This window comes from Anopheles merus, chromosome 2R, assembly GCF_017562075.2.
Source record: "Anopheles merus strain MAF chromosome 2R, AmerM5.1, whole genome shotgun sequence".
Classification (NCBI taxonomy): domain Eukaryota; kingdom Metazoa; phylum Arthropoda; class Insecta; order Diptera; family Culicidae; genus Anopheles; species Anopheles merus.
In genome coordinates this window covers 4029050-4055343 of record NC_054082.1, presented here as the reverse complement: position 1 = coordinate 4055343, position 26294 = coordinate 4029050, and the positions used below count along the sequence as shown (strand labels likewise).

Here is a 26294-nt window from a genome sequence, read left to right as displayed (position 1 = left end):
CAGCCACCAGCCACTTTTGGCCTCAGCAATGGTGTGGTCCGCTTTTTGTCTTCGGAATCTGTCGGATAAAAGGTTTTCAATTTCATCGCCTTCAAGTGGCAGAAACACGCGCGGGACAGTGCAGTTAGTATGAAAAAAAAACCACTCACACCGCCAACACCAACCAGCGCACACACTTCCGTCGCTCGGGGGTTGCATTAGCGATTTTTGGCGCTGCGTGATGTGTGTGTGTGTATGTGTGTGTGTGTGTGTGTGTGTGTGTGTGTGTGTGTGTGTGTGTGTGTGTGTGTGTGTGTGTGTGTGTGTGCGTCCGTGCGTTTGTGTTGGGAAAGAGAGGTGAACGAGCTGCGGGATGTTTTTTGAAAAAGGAACAAACCCGGATCCCGTTTGCTATCTCTGCTGGTCCTCGCACCGGTGGTGGTCCATCCCTTCACTCCCTTCCACATAAGCAGCTTGAGAAGAGGGAGGGGGTGGGGAAGGGTTCGGTCATTTTCAAGGATTATGAATGGCCTTGAAATGTAGTGCGGGACACGCACAAGGGCCTGAGAGATGTGTGTGTGTGCTCTGCTCCAGAGTCCGAGGATCGTATCTTCTCCGCACGCTCTTGCAGGGGTACTCAGCACAACAGTAAGCGTGCGTCACCGAAGCGAAACCCGATTGATGAGTAACACGCTTTAAATTAATTATATTGTTGTGTGCAACACGCGTTGCTCCGCTGAACAACGAAACGTGTCATCGTGCATAGAACGGATGCTTGCTTTTGCCCCGTTTCGAATGCTGCGGGCGATACAGTGTACACGATTGGATGTCATCTCCAACCCCTGTAAAGGTGAGAGTACCGCGTGTGTGCGTGCTCTCTCGCTCTCGCGCTTGCCTTTCCCGCTCGCTCTGCCGCTGGCACTGCTGCATGCACGGCTTGCGGTGGCGGAGGAGAAAACCGATCGAATCGTAGTAATGAGCTGTCGGCGAAAAAGACCGGCAAGCGAGCAAAGAAGAACACAACGCGGGATGTGCCCGCGCACACGCACACCAACACGCGGGTGCAAACAGGCGCGCAAACGCACACATTCACGCAGCAAGCCCGTACGCACGCAACGGTAATATAGCGTAGCCCGTGTACGGATACGTATTCGTTTGCGGTACGATCTGACAAAAGCTTTCGACCGTACAGGAAGGATATTTTCAAGTGATCTTTTTTCCGGAATCGCATCCCTCCTCTTCGCCGTTGCTTCGCCTGCCTACCTGCCTGCTGTAGGTCAAAGGCGTCATGCAGCTGTCCCTTCGACAGCTGCAATAAATATGTTGTTTTCGGAAAGTACATGGGACCGGGTTTTTATTTTGGGCGGTAAAATTCATGGTAGCCTTTCTCTGGCCATGCTGGAACAAATTCCCGCACAAACGATGGCTTCGCAAGCTGTGCAGTAAACCTCGGGGTAGAAGATTTTGCTGCAATAGAGAACAAAATCCTTTTGCATACATCTGTGCAAATAGCACGCCGAAGCTGCCGCTATGATTCTGGCCGACGCTCAGTTGCAATCCATTTTAACGAAGGTGGTACACCACATTTTCCTGAAATTCGTTCAACTCTGTCCCCATTACGAATGTTCCACCGCTCCACTGGGTATGGAGTGGAGCGAGGAACGATATCTCAGGTGGTGCGAGACACGGTCGTGTGCTATTCGCGCTATTGCTTGTTGTACTTATCACCATTTTCCGCACCACCAGCGCTCATATCTCGCAAGAACAGGCAATGTTCGGTGACGCCGACTATCGGCACATCGCCGCAAGATAGCTGCTGCCGGTGGGGCCTGCCCGCGAATTGCTAAGCAAACAGAATCGATAGCATATAGGCGCGCGCGCTTATTCTATATTTTCTGTTAGTTTGTTGCGAGTTTGCTGGCAGTGCGTCACCACATCACATTAGCGGCCAGTCTAATTTAGTAACGCCATGCCATGTTGATATCAAGCCGGTCCGTAAATAAATCATCTTTCACTCCGCGATGAGCAAAGTGTGCCATGTTTGGGCTTTTTTGAGGTTATGAAATAGAACTATAAGTTCATTGTAGATGGGTGACCAACACTCCAATTGCCTACTAGAATTGATTACTATGCTAGGCCGATAAGAAGATTTGATGTCGGAAGAAAGAAGAAGAAACAAACTTATTTAGATGCAATTGGATTTTTTTTCCAATTGGCCGTGATGCCAACAGATGAAAGTTTCAATGTTGAAACATTTCACAGCTAACATTTTTCCCATTCAATTGTTGGTACTAAGTCATTATAGTTGGAGCAATTATGTAGAGGGTGTATTGATTTTATTTTCAACAACTGGTGAGAATTATCTGTAAAAACTATCAACTTGTCAACGAAAAAAAGTTGTAATAAAAGTGTTGAAATATTTCATCATCACATAAAAGCACAAATCAGACTGTTAAAAAACATGTTTTGATCATGTTTTGCAGCTTTTTTGTGCTTTTATAGTACAGAAAATGACTCTGTGCACTGAAAAAAACGAGAACAACCCATCCAGTATCAACAATTTGCGCAATAAATATCGTCATACCGTAGCGTTGAGTTTCATTTCAGGCGTCAAAAGCGAAACGTCAAAATCCGCACACTGGGAATCGACACGAACAGCGCGTTCGCGTCGGCAGAAGCCATTGAAACGGACAGATTTTCATTGATGCTTGTACGTGTGTGCGCGTGTGTGCGTGCGCTCAATGGGTGCGAGCGTGACAGCGCCAGTCCAAACGGCATTAGCACGGGACGGCACGAGAGCACCATTTGTATTACACCTTCGTCTTCTCCCCAAAAATATGCTTCTGTTTTCCTTCGCTGGACGGGTCGGCTTTGGTTCAAAATAGTGAAAAATTGTACGCGCATAGGCCTGTCGGAGCGGTTTCGCAATGTGTCCGGGCGTGATGCGGGGACAATAGTGCACCGATTTCGAACAGTTGCGAACCCTTGGGCCCCGTGTGTGTGCAAGTGCAAAACGCGAACACGTCCTGTGTGAATGTCGCCGTCTGTGTGTTGGTCGGTTTCGGTGGTCTGCTGGCTGGCGTGAGGCGAACCGATGAACGCTTGCCATTTTTGATGCTAAGACCGCGCGACACAAAGCGGGGTGTTTGCCGTGTTGTGACAATCTGTACGGCCGACGGTGTGGAAAAGCTACGAAAATATCGCCCACCGTGTTGCGGCCAGCAATTTAGCACCATGCATGTAACGAAGTAACGCAGCGCGACGGCATCTTTGTCGGCGTGAATCTTTCTTCTTGAAAGCTCACCCCCGCTGCATTCCTCCCCCCTCCCCTCAGGCTCGATGTCGCCTTAGACTCCCCCTACCAACAGTCGCGGAGGAGAATGCCAGTGCGGGAGAAGACAGTGCGCGGTGGTGTATGCAGTTTGTAGAGCGAGAGAGAAAGAGAGTGAGAGGGGAAAAAAAGAAAAGAAAACAATAATAACATTTCATCAAACAAAAATGGCCGGAGCACAGATCACCTGCGAGAATGATCCGAACTTCGGCATCATCCTATCGTTTATGGAGCAGTTCGGTGCGTACCTGGACGTTGGCGAGCTGAACATTGCCCAGCTAAAGTCGATGCTGGAACAGAACAGTGAAGCGGGTAAGTGGTTGCCGTGGGAGCTGGAAGGGGCCCGAGGGAGCGGGGAAGACGAACGTCCCGAATGGGTAATGGTTTTGCAATCTCGTCTCTTGCTTTGCTGTTTTGCAGTCCCGCAAGCGTTGGTCGATCTGCATATCAAGCTGATGCGAAAGATAAACAAAAAAGTTCCGGCCGCCCGGTGGGAGCTCGCGCTGGCCAAGTTTGCCCACTCGTACTCACACCAGGACGCATGGGAAATCGAGCGCTTCGGGTACAAGACGGCCAATCTTGGCGTGAAGTTACGGGTGCTGAAGGTAAGAGCGTGCGTTGGCCGATCGTTGGCTGTGCTGAAGAAGGAAATACAAACTTTTTTCTTTTCTGTTGCATTGTTTCTTTTTCAGGCGTTGCTGGAGGGACAGTTCGATCTAAACACCAAGTTCAAAACGCAAATCAACACAACCACGGCCGGCGATTTGCGGTTGGATCCGCTGGGGCGGGACCGGCAAGGGAACTGCTACTGGTACTTCATGGACGACAGTGCCAATCTGCAGATCTATCAATCCGATCCCGAGATGGAAACCTGGACATTGGTTGCAAGGTAAAGGGGCTGATTCTGCTACCCCCTGCTCTGGACGCACCAACTGTAATCTTTCTTCATCTTTTGTTTTTAGCAATCGGGACCAGTTTGTCAATATGATCGAAATGTTAAAAGACAATCGACCGATAGAGCCGCTGGTGTCAGTAAATGCGGGCGAAGAGGAGGAAGAAAGTGGCGGCAGTATGAGCGAAACGGAGGCACTGAAGCTCGATGGTTCGATCCCGGCCCCGACGGACATACCGCCGAGTTTGATAATATCACGTCGGACGTACAAAACGCCCGACCAGCTTGACGCAACGGCCACTGGGGAACAGGAGGATGAGAAGGAGCCGTTGAAAGAAGAGACAACTCCCACTGTCGCCGACGAAGCATCAGTATCGAAAGTGGAAGATAACAGTGCACCGAAGCAGCAGGAAGCAAGCGAAGAGCGCAAAGAAGATAACGTTCCAGTGCCCACCACGGCGTCGGAGTTGAAGACTGAATCTGTCGAAGAGAAGAAGGATACGGTGGCAGGGGATGAAGCCGAATCGAAGGCAGACGAAGCGATGGAATGTGAACCAGAATCAAAAGCCGTTGAAGATGAAGCTAAGATGGAAGTGGACGAAGTAGTTCCAGCAGTTGTTGAGCAAACAGTGGAGCAAACTGGCAAAGAAAAGGATACTGGAACTGCTGCCCCGAAAGAGGAACAGCAAGAATCTGAAAATGATGCAGAAGCGAAGGAACAGGCGACACCGGAATCGAAGCAATCGGAAACGGATGTTGTTCCCGTCGCGGAAGAAACTCCGGCCAACCCGGAGGCAAACACGGAAGAATCTCGCTCGGAGGCTGACGAGCAGGTGAAGGTGGCCGATGAAGGAAGCAGCACGCGTGTGGAAGAAACGGGTACGAGGGAGGAGAACAAGCAGGAGGAGGATGCCGTTAGTGAGGCAATTGAAGATCCCCCGGTGGTAGTGAAAGGCGAGGGCAGTGGAGCCGAATGCGACAGTGCGTGTTGTGAGCCAATGTTCAGTGAAGTCATCGAGGAGCCGGTGATGTTTTTCTTTGGTGTGGGTGCCGGTGCCGAAAACGATATGGGCAATACGAAGAAGCTCGAGGCAGCCACCGTACCGGAATCGAATGCCACCGCCAAGGAAGGCCGTGAGGAGACGAACGATTCGTGCACGATAGGATCTGCAAAGGCCGGCAATGGTGAAACGAAATCAGTCGTCGACGAGGAAGTGGACTTATCGAGCAAGGTGTCACCAACCAAAGACAAGGAAGATATGGCAGAGCAGCAGCAGCAGCACGACAGCCAGAAAGGCGCACGGGAGGGCAATGGGCCAGAGGCAGAGGAAAGGGCGGAGGATACAGTGTTGTCCAGCAAGCGAAGCCCAGCGGAGAAATCTGCCCGTGCGAAGCGAAATGACAAATCGTCCGCTGCTGCAGCCGCTGATCCACCGGTGGCGCTTGTGGAAAAGCCCGTCGAAAAGAGACGTGGTTCTAGGAAAAGCAATACGCCTAAAAAGGCATTCGATTCGTCTGTGACGGCGTCGACGCATCAGCTGATGGAAACCGACGAGGAGGATGCAGGCAAGGTAAAGGTGGAGGCCGCAGTCGTTGAGAAGGCGAGTGGAACTGTAGGGGCAAAAAATGGTGACCACACCGTGGCTCCCTCTTCGGAGGAAAAACTTAAGAAGGAGCTGAAAAAAGAATCGGACGTGCTGGACAGCAGAGAAGCCGAGCAGCAAGTGTCGGCTACGGCGGGTTTGCATGACAAAAAGGGAGCGAAAGCCATCCCCAAAGACGTAGTTAAAACCGAGCCATTGAAGGAAGATGATCAGAAGGAGCAGCGGGAAGCTAAGGAGGATAAACAAGCGGCGGAGTCTACCGATGCTTCAAAAGTTAAGCCAAGTAAGGAGGAGAAAACCGACGAAGCAAGTAAGGAAGCGACCGACGTGAAGGAAGAAAACGTTCAGCCGGAAGATCCCGATGCAACTGAGCCACAGGATGGGGAAAGTCCTCCAAAACGCAAGCGTCGTCATCGGAATGGACTGGGTGAGTCTTTTTGCTTTGTGAAGCTTTTATCGCAGCTTCTTCTCAATGTGTAATTTTAATCTTTTTTGCTTTTTAACCTTACAGTTGATGGGCTCGATATTTCGATGGTGCTGGATGCCGGCTCGGACGGGGGAAACAATCCGCCGGTGCGCCAGTCGCGCCGCATTGCGATGCAGAAGATCAAGGAGGAAACGAACCGGCGCGAAATCGAGGACCAGATGCTGAAGAAGATGAAGGCGGACGCGGTGAAGAAGAAGAAGGATCTGGGCATGAAGCTTTCCGACGACGACTACCGGGCGGACCGCACCTCGCCCGACCACTCGTCCGACAGCAGCTCGGACGGCGGCGTCGGTGCCGATGGGCGCCGGAGAAAGAAGAAGAAAAAGAAGAAAAAGGGCAGTCTGCAGCAGCAGCAGCAGGCGCAGCAGAAGGCGCAATCGACCTGGAACAGTGCGTCCCCGTCGGAGAGCAGCTCGGAAACGGAGGCGGAAGATTACTTCGCCGAGCCGTACCACTCGGAGGAGGACGTGCGGCGGGCGCACGTGCTAAAGTCGGACCACGAGTTTTCGCCCGAGTCAGATCTGGAGACGGAGGCGCCGGCGCAGCCGCTGAAGCGCGCCCGAACGGCCCGCAAGGCGCGGCGCACGCGGGACGCGGCCGAGGAGGCGGAGGAAGAGGAGGACGAAGACGACGAGGACGGGGGAGAGGATCACGCGTGCCAGGAGTGCAAGAAGACGGACCAGCCGGAGTGGATACTGCTGTGCGATTCGTGTGATAAGGGTTACCACTGTGCGTGCCTGAAGCCGGTGCTGTTCACCATTCCCGAGGGCGACTGGTTCTGTCCGGTGTGTCTGCACCGGCAGCTGATCGAGCGACTGCAGTCGAAGCTGGAGCTGTACGACGCGCTGCGCGTGAAGCTGGAGGCGGAAACGAAGCGACGGCTGGAGGAGGAAGCGTCCGCGCGTGAAGCCGAGCTGGCGGAGCAGGCGCTGGCGAACGAGCGCGAGGAGCAGCTGAGAGCGCAGCGGCGGGCCCGCCAGCAGCAGCGCCTGCTGGAGCGGGCCGATGCGGAAGGGCGCCGGTCCGGGTCCGGCTCGGAGGAGGAATCTTCGCGCGATCGAAGGCGGCGCAGGCAGCGGCATCGGGGCCGGCGGGCACCGAAGAAGCGGTCGTCCCGTTCCCGGTCCGGCGGCTCGAGCTCGAACGGGCTGGGCAGCAGCGGCGGTGGTGGTAGCAGCGACGGCAGCGGCAGTGGCAGCGATAGCAAGAGCAGCACCGACTCGGACGACATCCCGATCTACAAGCTGCGGCGTCGCGCATCGGCCAAGGTGAGCTACAAGTTCAACGAGTACGACAGCTTGATCGATTCCGCCATTCGGCGGGAGATGCGGGGCTGCGAGATCGTGGAGGAGGAAGAGGACGAAGACGACGGGCATGGGTTCTCCAAGGGCAAGGACATTAGCACGATCATAGAGGCCACCACGCGGGAGGAGCAGGCACGGAAGAAAGCACTCCAGAAGGACGATGAGGAGGAGGCCGAGGGCGAAGAGCGCCGCCTGAATGGAACGCAAGAGCAGCAGGGCGGCGAGCACGAGGGCAAGAGTGCGCGCGCGGAAGGCAAGAGCGGGGATGAGGATGAGGGAGAGAAGGGCGCAGTGGGCCGGCAGGAGCGCAAAGCACCGGCAGTGGCCAGCGGCCGGGCGGTGGTCAGCTCCGCCGAGAAGAAGAACAAGAAGAAGAAGAAGAAACTGTGCAAGATCGAGTTTAGCTCGGACGATGAGGACGACGACTCGGACGAAGATTTCCGCGGGGAGGCGAGCGGTTCCGACGACGAGGAGGAGGAGGACGATGACGAAGACGAGGAGGACGACAACTCGCTGTCGGGCGACAGCGAAAGCTCGCTGGATACGGGCCGCGGGCGCAAGAATCGGCTCCGGAAGCCGAGCAGCCGGGCGGCGGTGAACAAGCGTCGCCGGATCGTCGAAAACTCGGACGACTCGGACGAGGTGGAGGAGGAGCTGCGACGTGCGAAGGCGAAAAAGTCGCGCAAAAACCGGGTGCTGGATGATAGCGACGAGGAGCTGGATTTGGACGACGACGACGAGGAGGACAGCGAAGACTACGACAGTGACGATCTGTGCAGCGACACGGAGACGGAGAGCAGTCGCAGCAGCAAAAGCAGCAACAGCTCGAGCAGCAGCAGCGCACCCAGCACGGAAGGGGACTGGCGGCGCAAGAAGAAATCCAAGTCGGGCGGCGGCAAGTCGAGGCCGAAAGCGTCCGCGGCCACCGGCGGCGGCAAGCACATCGAGCGGCCGAAGAAGGCGGAGGGCGTGCGGCCGAAAGCCGCCGCGATCGAGTCGAGCGAAGAGAGCGACGACAGTCGCGAGGAGGATGAGGGTGGCAAGGGCGGCAAAACGATGCCGGGTCGGAAGAAGCAGAGCAAAAAGGCGAGCGCACGGTCCAGCCCGGACGGTGGGGGCCGGGCGGGCGAGAAGAAAACGGACCGCAAGACGCGCGGCAAGAAGATTCACTACATCGTGGACGAGGACTTTGAAAGCTCGGACGACGGCATCCGGCCGGGCGTGCAGCGGCCCGACACGCCGCCGGAGGAGCGGGAGCAGTTCATCCGCCGGCAGGAGGAGATCAAGCGCATGCTGGCCGAGAACAATGCGGCGAAGGCGAAGGAGCTGGCCACGTCCAAGATCGACCAGCTGGTGGGCGGCCGGGCGAAGGAACCGTCGAAGGATTCGCTCTCGGACGTGCCGATGCAGGTGATCGAGAGCGCCCGCATACTGGACATCGACTTCCTGAAGAGCACCAGCGGCAACACGGCCCGCATCTCGACCGTCGACTCGGTGGTCGACTTTGACGACGAGCTGCCGGAAGACTTCGATCCGGACGACGAGATGGACGACGAAGCGCTGGCCAAGATAATGGAGGAGGAAGACTTTGCCCACCATCAGCTGAAGCTGACGGCAGGCGGGGCAGCGCCCTCGCCCGGCGATTTGCTACCATCCGTGCCGCCGCAGCTGCCGCCGCCATCATCCAAGAGCCGGCGCAAATCGATCGATCCGGACGAGTTCCTGCTGCAGCAGCAACAGCAGCAACAGCGAGCGGCGGCAGCAGGACGTCCGCTGGATGCGCGTAAAGATCCGGCGCACCCGGCGGCACCCTTGCCTTTGCCGGTCAATCTTGCTTCCTCGTCGGCGATGCCGCCTCATCCTCCTCATCCCCACGCTTCGGTGCAGAGCAGCCCCATCAAGGCCTTACTGAAATCGACCACGGGCATCCCGACGTCCACCATCATGCCGCCGATCGGGTCTGCCCACGGTGGCAGCACGATACTGGCCAATGCGCTACAAACGTTGCCTCCGCCACCGCTGCTGAAGGACGCTCATCCCGGCGGCCGGCCGGAAGTGCTAATGCGCGGCGGACCACCACCTCCACATTCGCTACCACCCTCCGGTGGCCCCCATTCACATCACAAGCCGGAACAACTGGCGCACCTGATGGCGGCGGGACTCGGTGGCGGTCTCCCGTTGTCGCTGGCCAAGGGTGTTCCGTTGCCGCCGCACCATGCCGGTCACCGGTTGCCACCGGGTGGGCTAGCATTGCCGCCCAGCATGCTCGGACACGTTCCCCATCCTTCCCACGGGGCGAACTTGGGCTTGCACGCGAAACCGGGAGCCGGCGGTCCGGGCGGAGTGATTACTAATGCCAGCATTGCAGCGGCCGTTGCTTCCGCGGCCAGTATTGGTGCTTCCGGGCCACCCAGTATGGCACAGACGCCTCCACCCGCGTCACCGACAGCCGCCGCCGGTCCAGTGCCGAGAATGCCGGTCGGTGCAACGCCTCCATCGGCGGCCACCAGTGCCGAGCGACGGCCGGGTCGACGAAAGAAAATTACCCCCCTGCGGGAGGACCTGAAACGAAAGGGAGCGGCACCGGGAGCGGGTGGTGGGGCGGCCGATCAACCGACGGCGGCCCATCAGGAACAGCATCAGCGGCCACCGCCCCAGCATCCCTCACTACATCACGGGCATATGGCAAGATTGCCACCAGCACCACTACCACCACCACCAACCTCGATGGCTCCTTCATCGACCGCCGGACCACCGGCAGGACTAAGGCCACCAATACCACCGGTTACCACCAGCCATAGCTCAAGTGAGTCGTTCAAGTCATTCATTCCAGTCAAGCATCAATATTCAATGTTATTTTCCCGTGTTTCTTGCAGTGCATCAAAACGCCACGGCCATTGCAACTGCAGCCGCGGCCGCGGCCGCAGCCGCTGCGGCACAGCAGCTGGCACTCAAAGTACATTCCCGGCCGCCCGTCGATGGCGGTGGCAGTACCGGCGCAGGCATGCACGTGAACGAACCTCCCCTGTCCGTACCATCGTCCGTAGCACACTTGTCGTATTTGTAAGTCGATTTCGAGCCGGGCCAGTTTCAATTCGGCACTAACGCTTCTTTCCTTCCCGATCCTCCCTCCAGCAGGTCAGAGAATCCGCTCTTTGCACATCGTCTCGGGCCCTTGCCAAGCAGTATTCTTTCTTCCGGCAGCAGCAGCCTGCAGCGGATTGCGGCCATCAGCGGAGCCGCTCCGCCGACAGTGTTTGGCGATCCGGCCGCGTATAACGGCGGCTGGAAACCGTCGCCGCCTGCCCCGGCGGGTACCAAGCCGAAAGCGTCCGGCGGTCCACCCCCGCCGCCCGGCATGATGGTGGGTCCACCGTCCGTTGGTTCGTTGGAACATTATCATGGTACGCACGCGTTTTTTCGTATATTCTCGGGATCTCGTGTTAATTGCTAATGTCCTCATTGTTTGCAGAATACAACCCCGGCAACCATCACTACAACCCGTACTACAACGTTCTGGACCGGGCTGGCCATCTGAGGCCGCCACCCACGATCAGCGAACTGCATCGCACCAGCAATCTGTCGCCCACCACGTTTACCACACTGCAGCCGCTCGAGTTTCCGCACGTACCGAAGGCGGCCAGCGAAAACCACCATCACCAGCTACAGCATCATCATCACCATCACAGCGCCACACCCTCGCCCTCGACAGCCTCATCGGCCGGAGGCGACGACGGTCCGAGCAGAGACCCGTCCCATGGTGCCGGGTCGGCCGGGCCACCACCACCGGCTCACGCATCATCGGCGTCCGCGAGCTCCTCGGTGGCGGAAAATCACCCAACGCCGGTTGCCGCCGCAGCACCGTCTCCGCCATCACCAGCGAGCGATTCGGCGGCGTCGGGAGCGGGAACGGCCGCCTCATCGCTGGTGGCACCCTCCGCAAGCGCTAGCACACCCGCGGCCTCGTCGTCCAGCACGAGTACCAGCGTTTTCGGTGAGCTAGTGAGCTACTTCAGTTCGCAGCAGGATGATTTAGATTCGTAATCTATTTAATTGACAGCAAACAAAATAACGACATATTTGTGCGCGATAATGTAATTTGTAATCTGTCCCTCCCCTCCCCCACCACACTCCCTCAAATCCACCCATTCCCTTGTCACCCTCCCAAAAAGTAATGCTTAACTTATAGGTGCACTCCCCTGCCACGCAGCCAAAAGAAGGCCACATTTTATTAGAACCCCTCTTTGTGTACTCCCTCTGCGCACTGCCCTGCCACAGAGGGTTGTCATCTCGGTTTTTTTACGTTCCATTTAACGTAGCGTTTTATTTTTTTAAAAATACCTTTTGGCCGATGTTTATATACGGTGCGGTGCGGGGGAGTTTGCTAGATGCAGATATATTTGTTTGTAATAAGAAATAAAAGATATACTCACAAGAAGATGCAGTGCAGCAAAGGAGCAGGAAGCTGGCCACATTTAGCGGTGGGCACATAGTTTGTCAAGCGAAAATGCTAATGAATTAGAGGAAACAATAAGTGTGCTTGTGTGTTGGGTTTTATTTGAGGTGTTTTATCGAACCTTTCATTCGGGGTCGGTAGGATTTAGGTTCTCCAGATGCGTGGAACGATGGTTTACATTGGTTTCTTCCACCTTCCTGTGCGTTGATTTCATCTTTTCTAACCAAATTTGTAAACTAGTATACACGGGACCGTTTTCCGAATACATAATTGGAACGCAAGAGCCGTCTTCCTTGGTATAGGATAATTTTTCTCTTGGCTTATTCTCCATTTGGTAAAATTTAAAAACACATCTGTAAACTTACGATACTTTTTGGACAGTGCGTTTGAAAAGCCTGCTCTGCGCTGTATGCCGGAGTTGAATCATCTGTAATGAACCGTCAATTTGAATATCCAAACCACCATTGGTCGCATTTTCAGGTCGCACAATTTGACAGCAGCGGATTCAAATGGGAATTAATCGTAGTAAAACAGAATAATACAAGAACCAAATATGTGCTACACTTTATAAGCGACTTTAGATTTTAGGTAAAACCCAACAACTACTGCAAATAAAGCTTATATGAGCATATAAGCACACAGCGCATAGAATTGTTGCCGTTCAGGTTGTCAGAATCACAACCATTTGTTTTTGGAGCGCCCAACTTGTACCAACCGCTCCGAAAAACGGGCTGACGTTTGTCATTGCTTTTGCTTCCATTTTGCACCGGCAGAGCGCGCTGGCGTATTTTTCCTGCACAGCGAAGTAAGGAAAAAAACTGGGTCTCTACGACACACATCATCTCTCTCGCACGGATTTTCGTTTCGTGGTGTCGTCGAGCGAATAATCTTTGCCCGTCGCGGTCCGCAGCGTCACGGAAAAGTACCAGCCAAAGGGGCCAAGAACGCAGTAGCTGGCACAGCGACGAGCCGTCGGGCAGGACGCAGACCATAACACCTCGAATCACGCACGGCCAAAGCTACTCCCCCAGACACATCGCAGAAGGGGACACCCGTAATCAACAACAGCGCCAGAACCACCACCAGCCCACCAGTGCTGGGGCAGCGAACAATTTGTGTGTTTGTGCATGTGTGTGTGTGTAGTGGCGGGTGCAGACGAAACCAAACGGGTACAGAAAGGGACCAGTGTCCGTCTATTTGGCACGGGTCTGTCCTTTCGCTAGCGGGCACGAAAGGGTCGTGTGCGGACGGAGAAGAAATTTTTATAATCCTGTACGAAAGCAATACCAAGGAACGTATGTGTGTGTGTGTGTGTGTGTGTGTGCGTGCGCTGAAGTGTGCGTGCAGGTGTGAATTTGTGTGCAAGTGCTCGCTGCTTTCTAGAGCATCCGTGAACCAGTAGTCGTCGGCCGTCGTGGTGGAGCTGGTGTGCACGGAGAAGGAAGGAGGATATTCTAATCGATAGCAGCAGCAGCAGCACCAGAGAGCGCAAACAAGCGAGAGCAAGAGAGCGAAAAATAGCAGGCACAAATAAAAAAAACAACAAAAGTGAAAAAACCGTGCCGGATCTGTCCCCCCGTGTGTGTGTGTGTGTGGTCGTGAAAATTGTGTACGTGTGCAGGTGCGAAAAAGAGCCGAAAGACGTGTGTGACGGGAATTGTTTTTAATGTTTCTTCTTCCTCTTCTTCTTTTTCGTCCCGAACGGTAACCTTCGTTGACCGTTTTTCCATTTTCACACACAGTTTGACACCTTTGAAGTGTGTTCTAGGGCGCTATGCTCGGTGTGTGCTGAGCAGCTCGCAACAGCAGCAGCAGCAGTGCGTAAAGCAAGCAAGCAAGCAAAGGAAGGTGACAGCAGTTGCTGGTGGTGTGCGTCAAGTGTGAGAGAGCGAGGACACCGACCATCATAGGCAACAGCAACAGCAGCAGCAGCAGCAGTGTGTTGTGAGCACAGGTGGAAGAGAAGAAGGTCACACTTCGATCGAACGACACAGTTCGACTGCCACGGAACGTGAGCGAGAGAGAAGGCGCGTGAGCGAGTGAGCGAGCGGACGAGTGGATTTTGCATCCGTGAGAGAAAATTCCCGTGGAGAGGAAAAATCGTGAACACACAATAGCGCTTTTTTATTCCCAGTGAACTGCGCGCGAGAAGGGGTTTTTCTTTTCGCGTGCGTGTCTCCGCTAGTGTGTGTGTGTGTGAGCGTGTTTGCGCGTTACAAGTGTGTGTGTGTGTACGTGCGTGCGTGCTGGTGTGTATTTCCTCGTACCGAGCAGTCGGTGGGGTGTTTCGGAAAAATCGCCATCCGGCCGTACGTAGTCGTCGTCGTCGTCGCGGTTTTGGAGTGACCCCGGGACAGCAGACAGCAGGGGCCTGTAAATGGACGTAACGGTCGGTGATAATTGAGGCGGAACAGGCGATTCCCGTCGTGCGAAAATATTACGTGTGTGTAAAGGCAGGCGCGGCGCGTTTGGAAACTGAGCCGTTTTTGTGTGTGCGCGATTTTGTGCCCGTTTTCCATTGCGGTGTGGTGTGTGAGAAAATAAAAGATAGAGGGCTGTTATTACATCGCTTCTTCCACTGCCTGGTGGCGCTGGTTTGTGCTGCCGGACGGACGGGCCCGGGTTTGGCGGGGTGTGTAGCTGCAACGGGGCATACTTGCTGAATCTCAATTGCGTTCGCGGCCGACGGCACGACGAGTGGTGAATCGAAGGACTTTTCTTTCCATTTCCATCTCCAGCGACAGCGAAAGCCCCGAGTACCGTTTCGGAGAAAAGCTACATCAAAGGGAAACGGAAATCCGTAGACTCCGTGGCTGAGTACGATTACCACTCGGCTGAGAGAAGAAGGTTCCCCCTGCCAGGGGTGTTAGTAGGATCGATCGATTGGCAAGAAGTCGTCCAGGGTCCGCTGCGCTTGGGCAGCAGCAGTAGAAAAATTGTCGAAACCCTTGTCGAAGCAGAGCTGAATGTTGTGCCGGAAACAATAGAGCCCATCTTTAATATCCTGCCTTGACCATTTACCTTTTTTGCAATACAAATATCGCATCGCCTGTGTAATCATATCGGTTGGAAGCTGCCAACGACGGAATCGTGCGCTCTGTAGCAAAGCGAGAGAAAAGCAGATTGACTGAACCTGCGAGCGAGAGACAGCAAAAGAGAGCGAGAGAGCGAGAGACGAGAAAAATTGCTGCTTCAGCCCCACCGCCACCACCACCATACACCACTAGTTTGTCATCGTCGTTGTCATTTTCATCTCTTGTGTGACAAACGAAAAGAAAAAGGAAAATTGCTCTGGTGCGCACTGAGAAGCCAGCTGACAGTTGTTCATCAAGCATCACCATATAGCCCCCTTCCCCTCCTGCGCCATCACCCACCCGGCTCACGAGCCGAAACGTGTAGTAATAAAAGTAAGAATATCGATTAACTCGCGGTTCCAAGGCGACAGCAGCCAGCCCGCCAGCTGCCCCGTCATATATAGTCGCTTCATTTGTACATCTACACTAGGCAAAGCAAAAGGGGGAAAGTAATATCAAGACCGGATATTATACATATTTATTATATAATTGGACAACAGTTCACCCACATACATAGTACATTTACCTAGACGACGTGTAATAATCGATAGCAACAACCATGGGCAATAACGCTACATCCGCGAACAAGAAGGTCGACGCGGCCGAGAGCGTGCGGGAGTTTCTGGACCAAGCGAAGGAAGACTTCGAGGAGAAGTGGAAGCGCAACCCGACGAACACGGCCGCGCTGGACGACTTCGAGCGGATCAAGACGCTCGGCACCGGGTCGTTCGGGCGCGTCATGATCGTGCAGCACAAATCGACCAAGGACTACTACGCGATGAAGATCCTGGACAAACAGAAGGTGGTCAAGCTGAAGCAGGTCGAGCACACGCTGAACGAGAAGCGCATCTTGCAGGCGATCTCGTTCCCGTTCCTGGTCAGCCTCAAGTTCCACTTCAAGGACAACTCCAACCTGTACATGGTGCTGGAGTACGTGCCGGGCGGCGAGATGTTCTCGCACCTGCGAAAGGTGGGCCGCTTCTCGGAGCCGCACTCGCGCTTCTACGCCGCCCAGATCGTGCTGGCGTTCGAGTATCTGCACTATCTCGACCTGATCTATCGCGATCTGAAGCCGGAAAACTTGCTGATCGACTCGCAGGGCTACCTGAAGGTGACCGATTTCGGCTTCGCCAAGCGCGTCAAGGGCCGAACCTGGACGCTGTGCGGCACGCCCGAGTATCTCGCGCCCGAGATCATCCTGAGCAAGGGCTACAACAAGGCGGTCGACTGGTGGGCGCTCGGCGTGCTGGTGTACGAGATGGCGGCCGGCTATCCGCCCTTCTTCGCCGACCAGCCGATCCAGATCTACGAAAAGATCGTCAGCGGCAAGGTGCGCTTCCCGTCGCACTTCGGCTCGGAGCTGAAGGATCTGCTGCGCAACCTGCTGCAGGTCGATCTGACCAAGCGCTACGGCAACCTGAAGGCGGGCGTGAACGACATCAAGGGGCACCGATGGTTCGCCTCGACCGACTGGATCGCGGTGTTCCAGAAGCGCATCGAGGCGCCGTTCATACCGCGCTGCAAGGGTCCGGGCGACACCAGCAACTTCGACGACTACGAGGAGGAAACGTTGCGCATCTCCAGCACCGAGAAGTGCGCGAAGGAGTTTGCCGAGTTCTAAGATGCTCTCGAGAGACGCGTGGGACGTTGCTATCATCAGGATAGTACTGCTAGTACTACAAAACCGCTACTACTACTACTACTACTACTACTACTACTTCTAGTACGACTACTACCGCCATCATCATCATCATCATCGTCAACATCACCAGCGCCTTCCCGTTCACCATCATCATCGTTTGTTCCTTGGTCAGCTGGTGCAGTATTCGGTTGGAATGTGGAACGTTGCGATGCACCGCCAAGGCATCATCAACATCGGGAGCATTTAGAGATTATCCTTCAGCCAATCTCTTCCCCCCCTCCACATCTGCATGCAAAGTGAGGTAGCCTTCCCGCCTGCAACAACAAGCTCTGATAGCATTGGCCGGATTCTCTCCGGTCGGTCTGTCTGCTGCTACATCCTTTCCTATCTGCGCCATCTGCCGGTGGTGGTTAGTATCTATGGCAAGGATAACGATTAGCACGCGCTATTTGTGTCGGCCGAGTGTCAGCATCACTTCTTTCGCCATCCGACTGGCGTTGCGATCTCGTCGCGTGTAGTAAAGCCATCACTCATCCCTTCCAACCTCGCCGAATAGTGGTAGCAGCAGCAGCAGCAGGAGAACAGTCGTCGATGACGGTGCCATCTGGTGGATTGGGAAGGAGTTGCGATGTGTCAGCGTAGGGTTTCGATCGCTCGGCGACAACTCCCGAACACCGATCCCGCACTGAGATCGATCATCAGGTGTAGTACGTTTGTTATGAGGAATTAGGAAGTGTTTCGCTATCGATCACAACAGATGAATCCCACTCCTAACTCCCCGCTCTCCCTGTATACGCGTATACGCAGGCACACTCGCACGCGCACATGTTCGCACATTAGCAGGTGTGTGTTTCATCAGTACATGGAACGCATGGAAATGGAGGAAGAAGGGCGAAAGAGCAGAAGAATGGTAGGAGAGGTTCTTATTTGTCTCACCCCTGCTGTCTGTCTGATAGTATGAAGTAGAAGGTATTTAATGAAAAAAGCTAATTTAATGCAAGCTGCTCTGGTACGCGTGGAGTGGAGGGAGGCGTAAAGATAGCAGATCGAAATTAAATCATTGCCATCGTCACCTTCACACGGTTGACACACTACCCGGGGTTGGCGGTTTGCAGACTCGCTCCCACCCCCGGTGATAATGATCCTCCCCAGTACATGCGACAATTCTAAAGCAAATGTTATAACCGACATTGCAGCAATATATATCATCGCTACGGTAAAGCAGAGACAGCGAGAGAGAGAGAGAGAGAAGGTGTGTGTTGGGCACGTGCTATAACTAGATCTTTGTGGTATTATAGCTAAGTAAAAAGTTCATCTCATTCGTACGTGTGCCTGTGCGTGTGTGCGTATGTGTGTGCGTGTGTGCGTGTGTGCGCTGATATCAAAGAGCTAGCTAGAGAGAGAGAGAGAGAGAGGGAGCGGTTGGGCAGAAGGTAGTCGAGAATACTCGATAGGAGCAGATTCGATGATAGGGTGTTGTATTTTTATTTTGATTTTGATAGGCGCGCGGCGCCGCAGCGCGCCATTGCGCGAGTCCTTTTTGATAGCGCACGAACGCGCGAACGCGAAATCTAGCAATAACAAACAAAAGTCATGAGAGGGGTAGGTTGGTGGTGGTAGTAGGAATGGGAACGAAATGGAAAAGGAGGCATAGGGATCACATGCGCGCGCGAGAACATTCCAATCGTTCGGAGCAAGTGGAGGCACTGATGACAGTCCTTTGCGCGGTGAGACGCGGTGCGGATGGGACGGCCCCGACAGTCCCGTGGTCGTGGTACGAATGACAGGGCGACAGTTTTTATTTTTGGTATTTGTTTTAATTAATTATCGATCGACAGCAGCCACTAACGCCCCTTCTTCCCACGCCATACTTCGGAAAAGCGCAACCCTGTCGAGCAGCCGTCAGCATCCTTGTGAAAGGCTAGTAGGAACTCTTGTCTACCACACTCCCGCAAACACCCACACACACACACAGACACATAGCAAAGGCCCCTTTCGCTCCAGCAAAACGTCTCCGGATGGTGCGGAGGTTTAGATAATCTTATATTGTGAACTGATTGTATTTGCCGCCACAAGAAATGGGGGAAACAGAAACAGAAGGCGTCGTCGGGTCATTTGAATTGGGCGGCCGCAGGGCGCCACCGAGAACTGAAGCGAGCGGAAGTACACGATTGTAGTATTTATAAAAGAAACACACATCATTTTACGAGAGATGACCAATAACCGATAAAACCAAGCAGAAGGATTTTGCGCCGAATGTGGCGAACGTGTGTCGATGAAGATGTTAGTTTTTTGTTTGTTTTTTGTTTCGGTAGTTTGTTTGTCGCGTTCTCTCTTCTTTGCGATGACGGCGCGTTAACGCGCTGAGAGACAAGCAATGGGATTAAGGAAAAAAGGACTCCACTCTTGACGTATAGATACACATATGCGCTAGCGCGGGCATATGGACACAATCTCAACACATCCCCACAAACTCACACACACACACACACACACATACGCATACACACAGGAACCCCTGCACACGTGTGCACCGAAACATTCAGCACATCCAAGCAGGCGAAAGATTATGTAGCAGTCCCCCCTCCCTCCCTCCCATCCAAGTAGGAGTTGTACGTACACCAAACTAATGTAAACGCAAGCAGCCGGAGTAATTTAACAAAGCAACAAACAAGAAATGTACGCCACATAATGGTATGTCGTAGGGAAAGCACAGGACAGCCCGTAGTCACAGTAGCAGAATATATAAAAGTGAGCAAGTGAAGCAACATTGATAGCTAGAGAACGGTTGGAAAATGAAAAAATCCCCCCCCCCCCCGGAGATAACCACCACATGCACCGAAGCAGGTGATCGGTTTAGGCTCGGGAGACACTTCAGAAGGATCGCGAAACGGTTGGTCCGGCTCATCCCGCTCATCCGCTGGACGGTGGACATTCTTCAAAAAGAGGACGTGTGGACGTTGAATGCGGATCGTGAGGCAAAGCATGATCATCATACGCTAACACCCAAATGCTGCGCTCGGCAGGAATGGTCCGAAGGTGGAGATCCGGACAGGAAGATCTTTGAATGGAACCGGAGGACCGGAATGAGGCGGACACGCTAGTTACACGAAACCTAGGAAACATTTTTGAAATCAGGTGAGTGATCGATGGCGTTTTAGTTTGTACGGAGAGGAATGTGGGTTGTGGTGGTGGTTACACGTTATTAATTTAATTTCTGCGCCAAGTACGCCTACATGATTTCCGTTCAATTCGTGTGCAGTTCAACCGAAGGAAAGTTGTCGCTTGTCGCCGAAACCGTTTGCAGCAGTACACCAATGAGCAATGTGGAATGGTTGTTGTGTTGATCGTTTTGCCAAAAAAGGATACCGTCTCGTGGGACTCGGTCGGACACACACACACGAAAGAGTCTGTCTGTCCATTTGGCACGCCGTGGACGGGTAGAAAGGCCACCGCCCGTTGTTTATTGCAGGCTGACGACTGGTTCAGCCAACTAATTTAAGGCCATCGGTACATTTGCGCTAGTCAGTCGGCGCTCCGGGATGTAGCGGGATGAAAGCGCGCTCCGATGGGATCATCGGTGACGGAATCGTCTTGTTCGGTTCGGTTTTTGCGACGGAGGAGAGAGAATGCTGAACGATCTTGCGCGTCGGTTGCGCTTAAGTGACACGAATCTTGCTGCTTATATGGGTCTGCCCGGGGTTTGGAAACTGGTTTCTGGGCGCTGCTGGCAGCAGCAGCAGCATGTGCAGCAGCAATTACGTGACCGATCGGTGCAATCGGTCGGTCCTCACACACGCAGACACGTTCGGTGGGAGCAGGTTTTTACGACAGGGGCAGGCTTAAAATAAGGTTTCTGTCACACCACCCCACCCCACCCCGTTTAGAGTTTCATCATATTGCAGCTTGGCTTTTTATTGCTCCTGTTCGATGTTATTTTGTGCAGTTGTTGTTGCTGCTGCTGCTGCTGCGGGTTTTCTGAAGGGTTTCCAGCAAAAAAAGTGTCTAACGCACGTGCACACCACAATGCAAAAGGGCAACAGAATGTTTCAGAATGAATGTTCCGTTCGAAAGGACCCCAAACCAAAGGCGCACGGTTGGTTAGTGTGTTCGTGTGCAGTGCCGGCACCGACTGAAGGACAATTGTTTATGCTTGTGTGTGTGTGTATTGCAATGCACAAATCCTTTCATTTCGTCACTTTTTGAAATAGCACCCTGATGGTGGTGGTGGGGAACCAACGAGTGTGCCAGAAATCCATTGCAGAACTCTCCCCGGTGTGCAGTGGAGTGTGTTCCATTGGGTATCCAAATTAAGCGCAAGGACACACCACTATTGGCGTCCCCGTACATAATTTTAGTTTATATTTTTACGTTCCGCAGCACTAGACCTTTTTCCGCTCCAGTTTTTGCTCCGGAACGGCTGTCCAGCGCAAACCACAAGTAACCGAAAGCCGTCACCAGTTTTTTTTTTTAAACAGCCCTTTAGTGTGGTGCGGCTTTAAAAATGTGGTGGAAGTAAAATAAAAGCAGCAAAAAGGAAACAAACGAGGAAACAGCTCTTCTCTGACTCTCGTCGTTGGCTTCAAGCAGGATAAATTGTGGGTGGTTTTGTGTTTTGCGACTCCGGCGACTGCTGCCTGCGGGTGTTGTTGTGTGTATTATTAGAAGGGATGGTTTGGTCTAACATTTGCTGCTGCTGGTGCTGGTACTACTCCCGGAATGTTCTGAAAAGCCCCGACGGGTATGTAAGCAGCAGCAGCAGATGAAAGAACACGGACACACATACACACATAGAACCCGAGCGAGCGGTTTCGCCCTACACACGTACTCCGGGGCGCGTGGAGTAGGCATGCGGGATGGCGGGTGGCGGAGGCAGCAGCGGCATGTCCGCGCCAGTTGCTACTTACGTAAGCAAGTGTCTTTTCTTTGCACTGTAGATACGCGAATGCTCAGCCTCTTTCTCGGTGCCGCCAGTGCTGCCGTCGCTCTGCTCCATTTGGAATGAAAAGGAAGGTGATCAGCTTCTGCCGTTCACCCGTCTCCAAACCCCCCCCCCCCCCCTCGGGGGGCCATGGAGCTTCTTCCCCTTCCTTCCATCGGCCGCCGACCCCAAACTGCGGTGTGTAGCGTGCTGTATCGCGCGAGTAGTTAGTGCTCGGTGCTCAATTTTCTAAGCCCCGCTTTAATCGCTGCCACACCACGAAGGGCTCGAGACACACACACACACATCGAAGCACACAGTGCTGTAACAAACTGCTGTTGCGGCTACTGCTTGAATATCATCATCATCATCATCATCCCCAATTGAGCGATGTTACACTTCCAAGGAAATGCGATCTAAAGTGTGTATTAGAGGAAGCAGCACTTGCTGCGAATGCGCGCTTGTATGTGTCTTTTGGGGAGAGAGAGAGAGAGAGAGACCACATACACACACACACACACACCTTGACGCGTAAGGTTGGGAGATTTAGCATAGCCAAAGCAATAAGGGGATAGCAACCATCTGAGCTCGAAAAGGCAGGCAGCCAGCCAGAGCTCCATCGTCTAATTCTTGGAGAGTGGACCAAGAATTGAGCCATCGTTTGTCTGTGTGTTGGTGTGTGTCTTGATAATCATTCGGGAGTATGATATGTATTGCTCTCCTGCTCCTCTACCGTCGTACAAACATCATACCTTCCCCCTTTGCATGTAACTATCTCCCACTTCCTGGACGACCGACTTGTTTACCGGTATGGTGTGCTCCCACCCCTACACCTCTGATAGCGCTAGACGACGCTCTGTGTGTGAGTGTTTTTTTCCTCCATTTCTTATCATAATTAATCATTGACACATTTACAAGCTTTTCGTGCAAAGTGTGGTATTGGCAAAGACGACAGCACAGCACCGGAGCAGGGGTTATCCGTATGATTGCAATCTGTACGATACCTTTACTATCTCACTCTCTCTCTCTCTATATTTAGCGCTCTGTTGATTCATAATTTAGCACGAATTTATGCGCGATATTGGGTAGAAATTCGTGTTCGTAACAGGTGTGTTATCACGTGTTGTAGAATGACCGGGCGAGAAGAGACCGATCGAAAAAAAGGGCAACTGTTTGTATCCGCAGTGGGGTCGTCCATGGGGCGTACACACACACACACACAAATGTGAGGGGGTGCGAGACTCGGTGTATTGTGTCCCAACCTTGTGTGCGTTTGACCGTCTCGAGAAGAAAAGAAGAAAAAAACAACACGCCCCGACTGAGCCGTCCGTAACCGTAACGACCGACCATTACGACCGTAAAAAGACTGTGACCGGAGAAGCGTGTAACACCCACCCCTCCCTTTACTGACGGGCCCCGTGTCTCTTCTACTTCATCCGTATTGACAGTAGCAGCAACCAGCAGCAGCAGCAGCAGTCAGCTCAGCTTCTTTGCACGACGAGATATCAGGTTTCTGATAATGCAGGACTACTACCGACGACACACACTGCAGAGCAGATGGGGAAAAAGGTGGTTTTGTAGGATAGGCGCAGAGCAGAACAGAACGGAGCAGCAGCAGCAGCAGCAGCACGTTTCGACAAGGGCACATAGGGAGCAGGGCGCGCGGGACAGAGATAACACGCTCGCTTGGACGGATGAAAATTGTGCGCTCAGGTGCGCTCACGTGAGAAAAGATCTAAAGAAAGAGATGGTGATGATGTGTGTGTGTGTGTGTGTGTGCTGTGCGCTGTGTAGGATGCTTCTGTTGCATGGGATGGTTGTGCCGCCGGTGGGCCCACTGCCGTCCTCGAACCGGCAGGCTTCGCTCCGCTTCCCTTCCAACCGAACCCTTTCTGCAGCGAGGTGACGTGTGGATGTGGGTTTTAAAAATCAATCCGTGTATGCGCCATGGCACTCTCTCTCTCTCTCTCTCTCGTTCTGTAGTGTGACTACGGGCGACTAGCAGCAGCAGCAGCAACGCGTATGTGTCGCACAGCACAGCAAACGGTAACGGTGGCGACGATCGTAGTAAACCCCTGTACACATGGGTAGTGGTGGGTGCCCCCGTTGTAAGGGATGGGATTTTGAATGGGGTGGAAAGGAGGGGGTTGTACTCGCTGAGTACTGCTATTGCTCCTCTTCCATTTCGCTCGTATCACACACCCTTGCAGGTTGTTAAATTTTGCCACCAGGCAGCTGCACAAGGAACGAACCGAGGTGGTGGTGATGGTGGTGGTATGGCCTCCTTTTCTTCTTGCCCACCGTGTCACCCCCCCCCCCCCCCCGCTCTCTGCCCGTTTTTCGGTCGATGTTGCTGCTGCTTGCCCACCCCCTTTTCCATCCCGCGTCAGCTCTCGTCGGTTTGCGTTGCCACCCGTGTGCAATTTATATGCAGGGGCACACACGCGCTCGGGCCTCTCAATGTGTGTTTGTGTGTTTGGTACGTGTCTATCGTATCCAATTGGAGGAGGATTCTGCTCGTCTCAAGCCACTGAAGGGCATGGTGCTAAAAAAAAAAAAACACCTGACCGGTCGAAACCCAACCCAACCACCGACCCTCTGTGAGTGATGGGGACATATTCAGCAACAAAATATGGGGCAGGTTGAAGAGGCAGGGAGAGGGGAGAGAGAGAGAGGAGGGGGCACATGGTTGTAAAATAAAATGTTTATTTGACTGAATATTGGCTCCGGTCTCTTATCTTGCCAAGGAGCATGATAAAAAGATTATGGAGTGCTGGTTGGCTGTGTGTGTGTGTGTGTGTGTTTGTGTTGTCGCACGCGGAACACGCAGCAGAAGAGGCTCCCAACCACCATGCCCGCGTGCGCCCACTTTTGGCACAAGAAGATGGCATTTGCGCGAGATCTGCGCGGTTCTTGTGGAGGAAGCAAAGGAAGAAGTGTCTTGCTATAAATATATTTTACTCAATCATGCTACATCATCACCACAAGAAGGAGGAGAGGAGGAGGTAGTAGTAGTACATCCATCATTGTGCCACCCAACCCCCGCCCTGTCAACCAACAACAATAATCAAACAGGTGGTAAAATGTCAAAGATTAGCTTGATGCGCGATGGGCAGCAAAAACGAACCAAAAAAAAAAAAACAAAAAAGGTTGATCAAAACACATTGTGTGTTGTTGCGTTCCAAAGCATCAAGGAGGTGGGTGGGGGATGAGCATATAGGAGTTGCAGTGGAATGTTTATTTCATTCCACCGGGCGTTATACAACATACACAAACTGGTGTGCTGGCGCGCACCACTCCCGGGCGAATGGGCCAAAATCTATTCACGTTTGTTGCAGGGGGCGAACGAGGATGGTGGGGTGTGGTGTGTTGGTGGTAGTATGTCGCGATAAAAGAGCAGCATACAAACGGGATGTGATTAAATCCTCGCTCTCTTCATCTGTGCGCGCCATCCTTTGGCCGCGTTTGCGTGTACCGTTGGCATGCTGCAAGTCTTCCCTGATGAGGATGATAATGGTGTAGCCTCTTTGCTTTTTTTTTCTCTCTCGTTCCCTCTCCTACTTTGACCCATCCTCCGCGCTCCGTTTGTCCATGGTACCAAGTCAGTTTAGCAAAATTGTAACGAACTTCCCTGCCACGCGCCGAGCCGCGCCGCGCCGGCCCCGGGGGCTCACATTATCCAATAACGAATGTGCTATGGAAGGCGACAGGCGCGAAATATGGACTGTGCCGGATGACTGGACAGATGGGACACACCAACCGGGGGGATGGTTTGGTGTGCGCAGCTGGTGGCGCTGTCAGCGGCGTCGGCTTGCGTCGCGTACGGCGCTCCAGTGACCGTGGATCGGGCCGTGTCTCGGGGTTTGGTAGGATAAAAATTAAAGAAAGATACGACACGACCTATTTGGGGAAGCACAAACGCGCTGTGCAAAAGACTGACCGGCGCTCCCCCTTCTCTCTCTCTCTCTCTCTCTCTCTCTCTCTCTCTCTCTCTCGCTCTCAGCCGTCGTTTGTGCCCTCTACGGTCGCCGACGACCATCAACCATCCAGCGAGAATGGTGTTGTGTGCATTTGTTACAGCGAGGTTTTTGTCTTAGCCCCAGGGTGGGAAGAAGGGGAGGGGGGGGGGGGGAGGGGCAAGGGTACGGATGATAGTAATAAATGGTTTGCGCCACGATAGGACGTCGACGGTGCACAACTTATCGTTCAACTTATGGTGGACGGGCCGCGGTCGCAAGATATATAGTGTTCCGGGGGCCAGCTACACTTTTCCGATTGGAAGTTGTTGACACTTTTCCTTACCGTTTGCGCCGTTTGGAGTATGGGAGGAAACGGCTTTAACTGATGGTGTAACTTCAGATTTAAAGTGGGACTTTCCATATGATACCGACACCGGAGCAACTGCTTACTGGACCTATCTCTCTTTGCAAGCCAAAACGAATCACATATAAATTCATCTTATGCACACCTTGCGGGAGAATTGAAGCTTACACGTTAAGTTTAAATAAATGAACAATATCACAAAAAAATCCGTATTAACTGTATCCTTTCTTTTGCTTATCTCATTGCAGACTCAAAGCTCTTCCGACTGACGTGTGTGGCTT

General features: G+C 53.5%; 2 protein-coding genes across 3 annotated transcripts in view; both read left to right on the top strand.

Moving 5' to 3' along the window:
- The first annotated feature begins 2761 nt into the window (after positions 1-2761).
- Positions 2762-13223, top strand: LOC121588204 (remodeling and spacing factor 1). 2 transcript variants are annotated; one of them, XM_041905898.1, is made up of 8 exons: positions 2762-3622; positions 3731-3915; positions 4003-4199; positions 4273-6233; positions 6318-10403; positions 10474-10660; positions 10736-11001; positions 11070-13223. In XM_041905898.1, the coding sequence occupies exons 1-8, from the start codon at positions 3478-3480 to the stop codon at positions 11639-11641; spliced, it is 7599 nt and encodes a 2532-aa protein (XP_041761832.1). In that variant the 5' UTR covers positions 2762-3477; the 3' UTR covers positions 11642-13223. The 2 variants fall into 2 exon arrangements, with proteins under 2 accessions (XP_041761832.1, XP_041761831.1); XM_041905897.1 differs by having other exon boundaries at positions 10733-11001.
- LOC121588205 (cAMP-dependent protein kinase catalytic subunit 1) overlaps positions 12856-26294 on the top strand; it is a 15781-nt gene continuing 2342 nt past the window's right edge. The window contains exons 1-2 of the mRNA XM_041905899.1: positions 12856-19907; positions 26262-26294. The exon at positions 26262-26294 is cut by the window's right edge and continues 2342 nt beyond it. Coding sequence (XP_041761833.1) covers positions 15687-16748 — 1062 coding nt within the window. The 5' untranslated portion in view covers positions 12856-15686 and the 3' untranslated portion in view covers positions 16749-19907; positions 26262-26294. The remainder of the gene's footprint in view (positions 19908-26261) is intronic.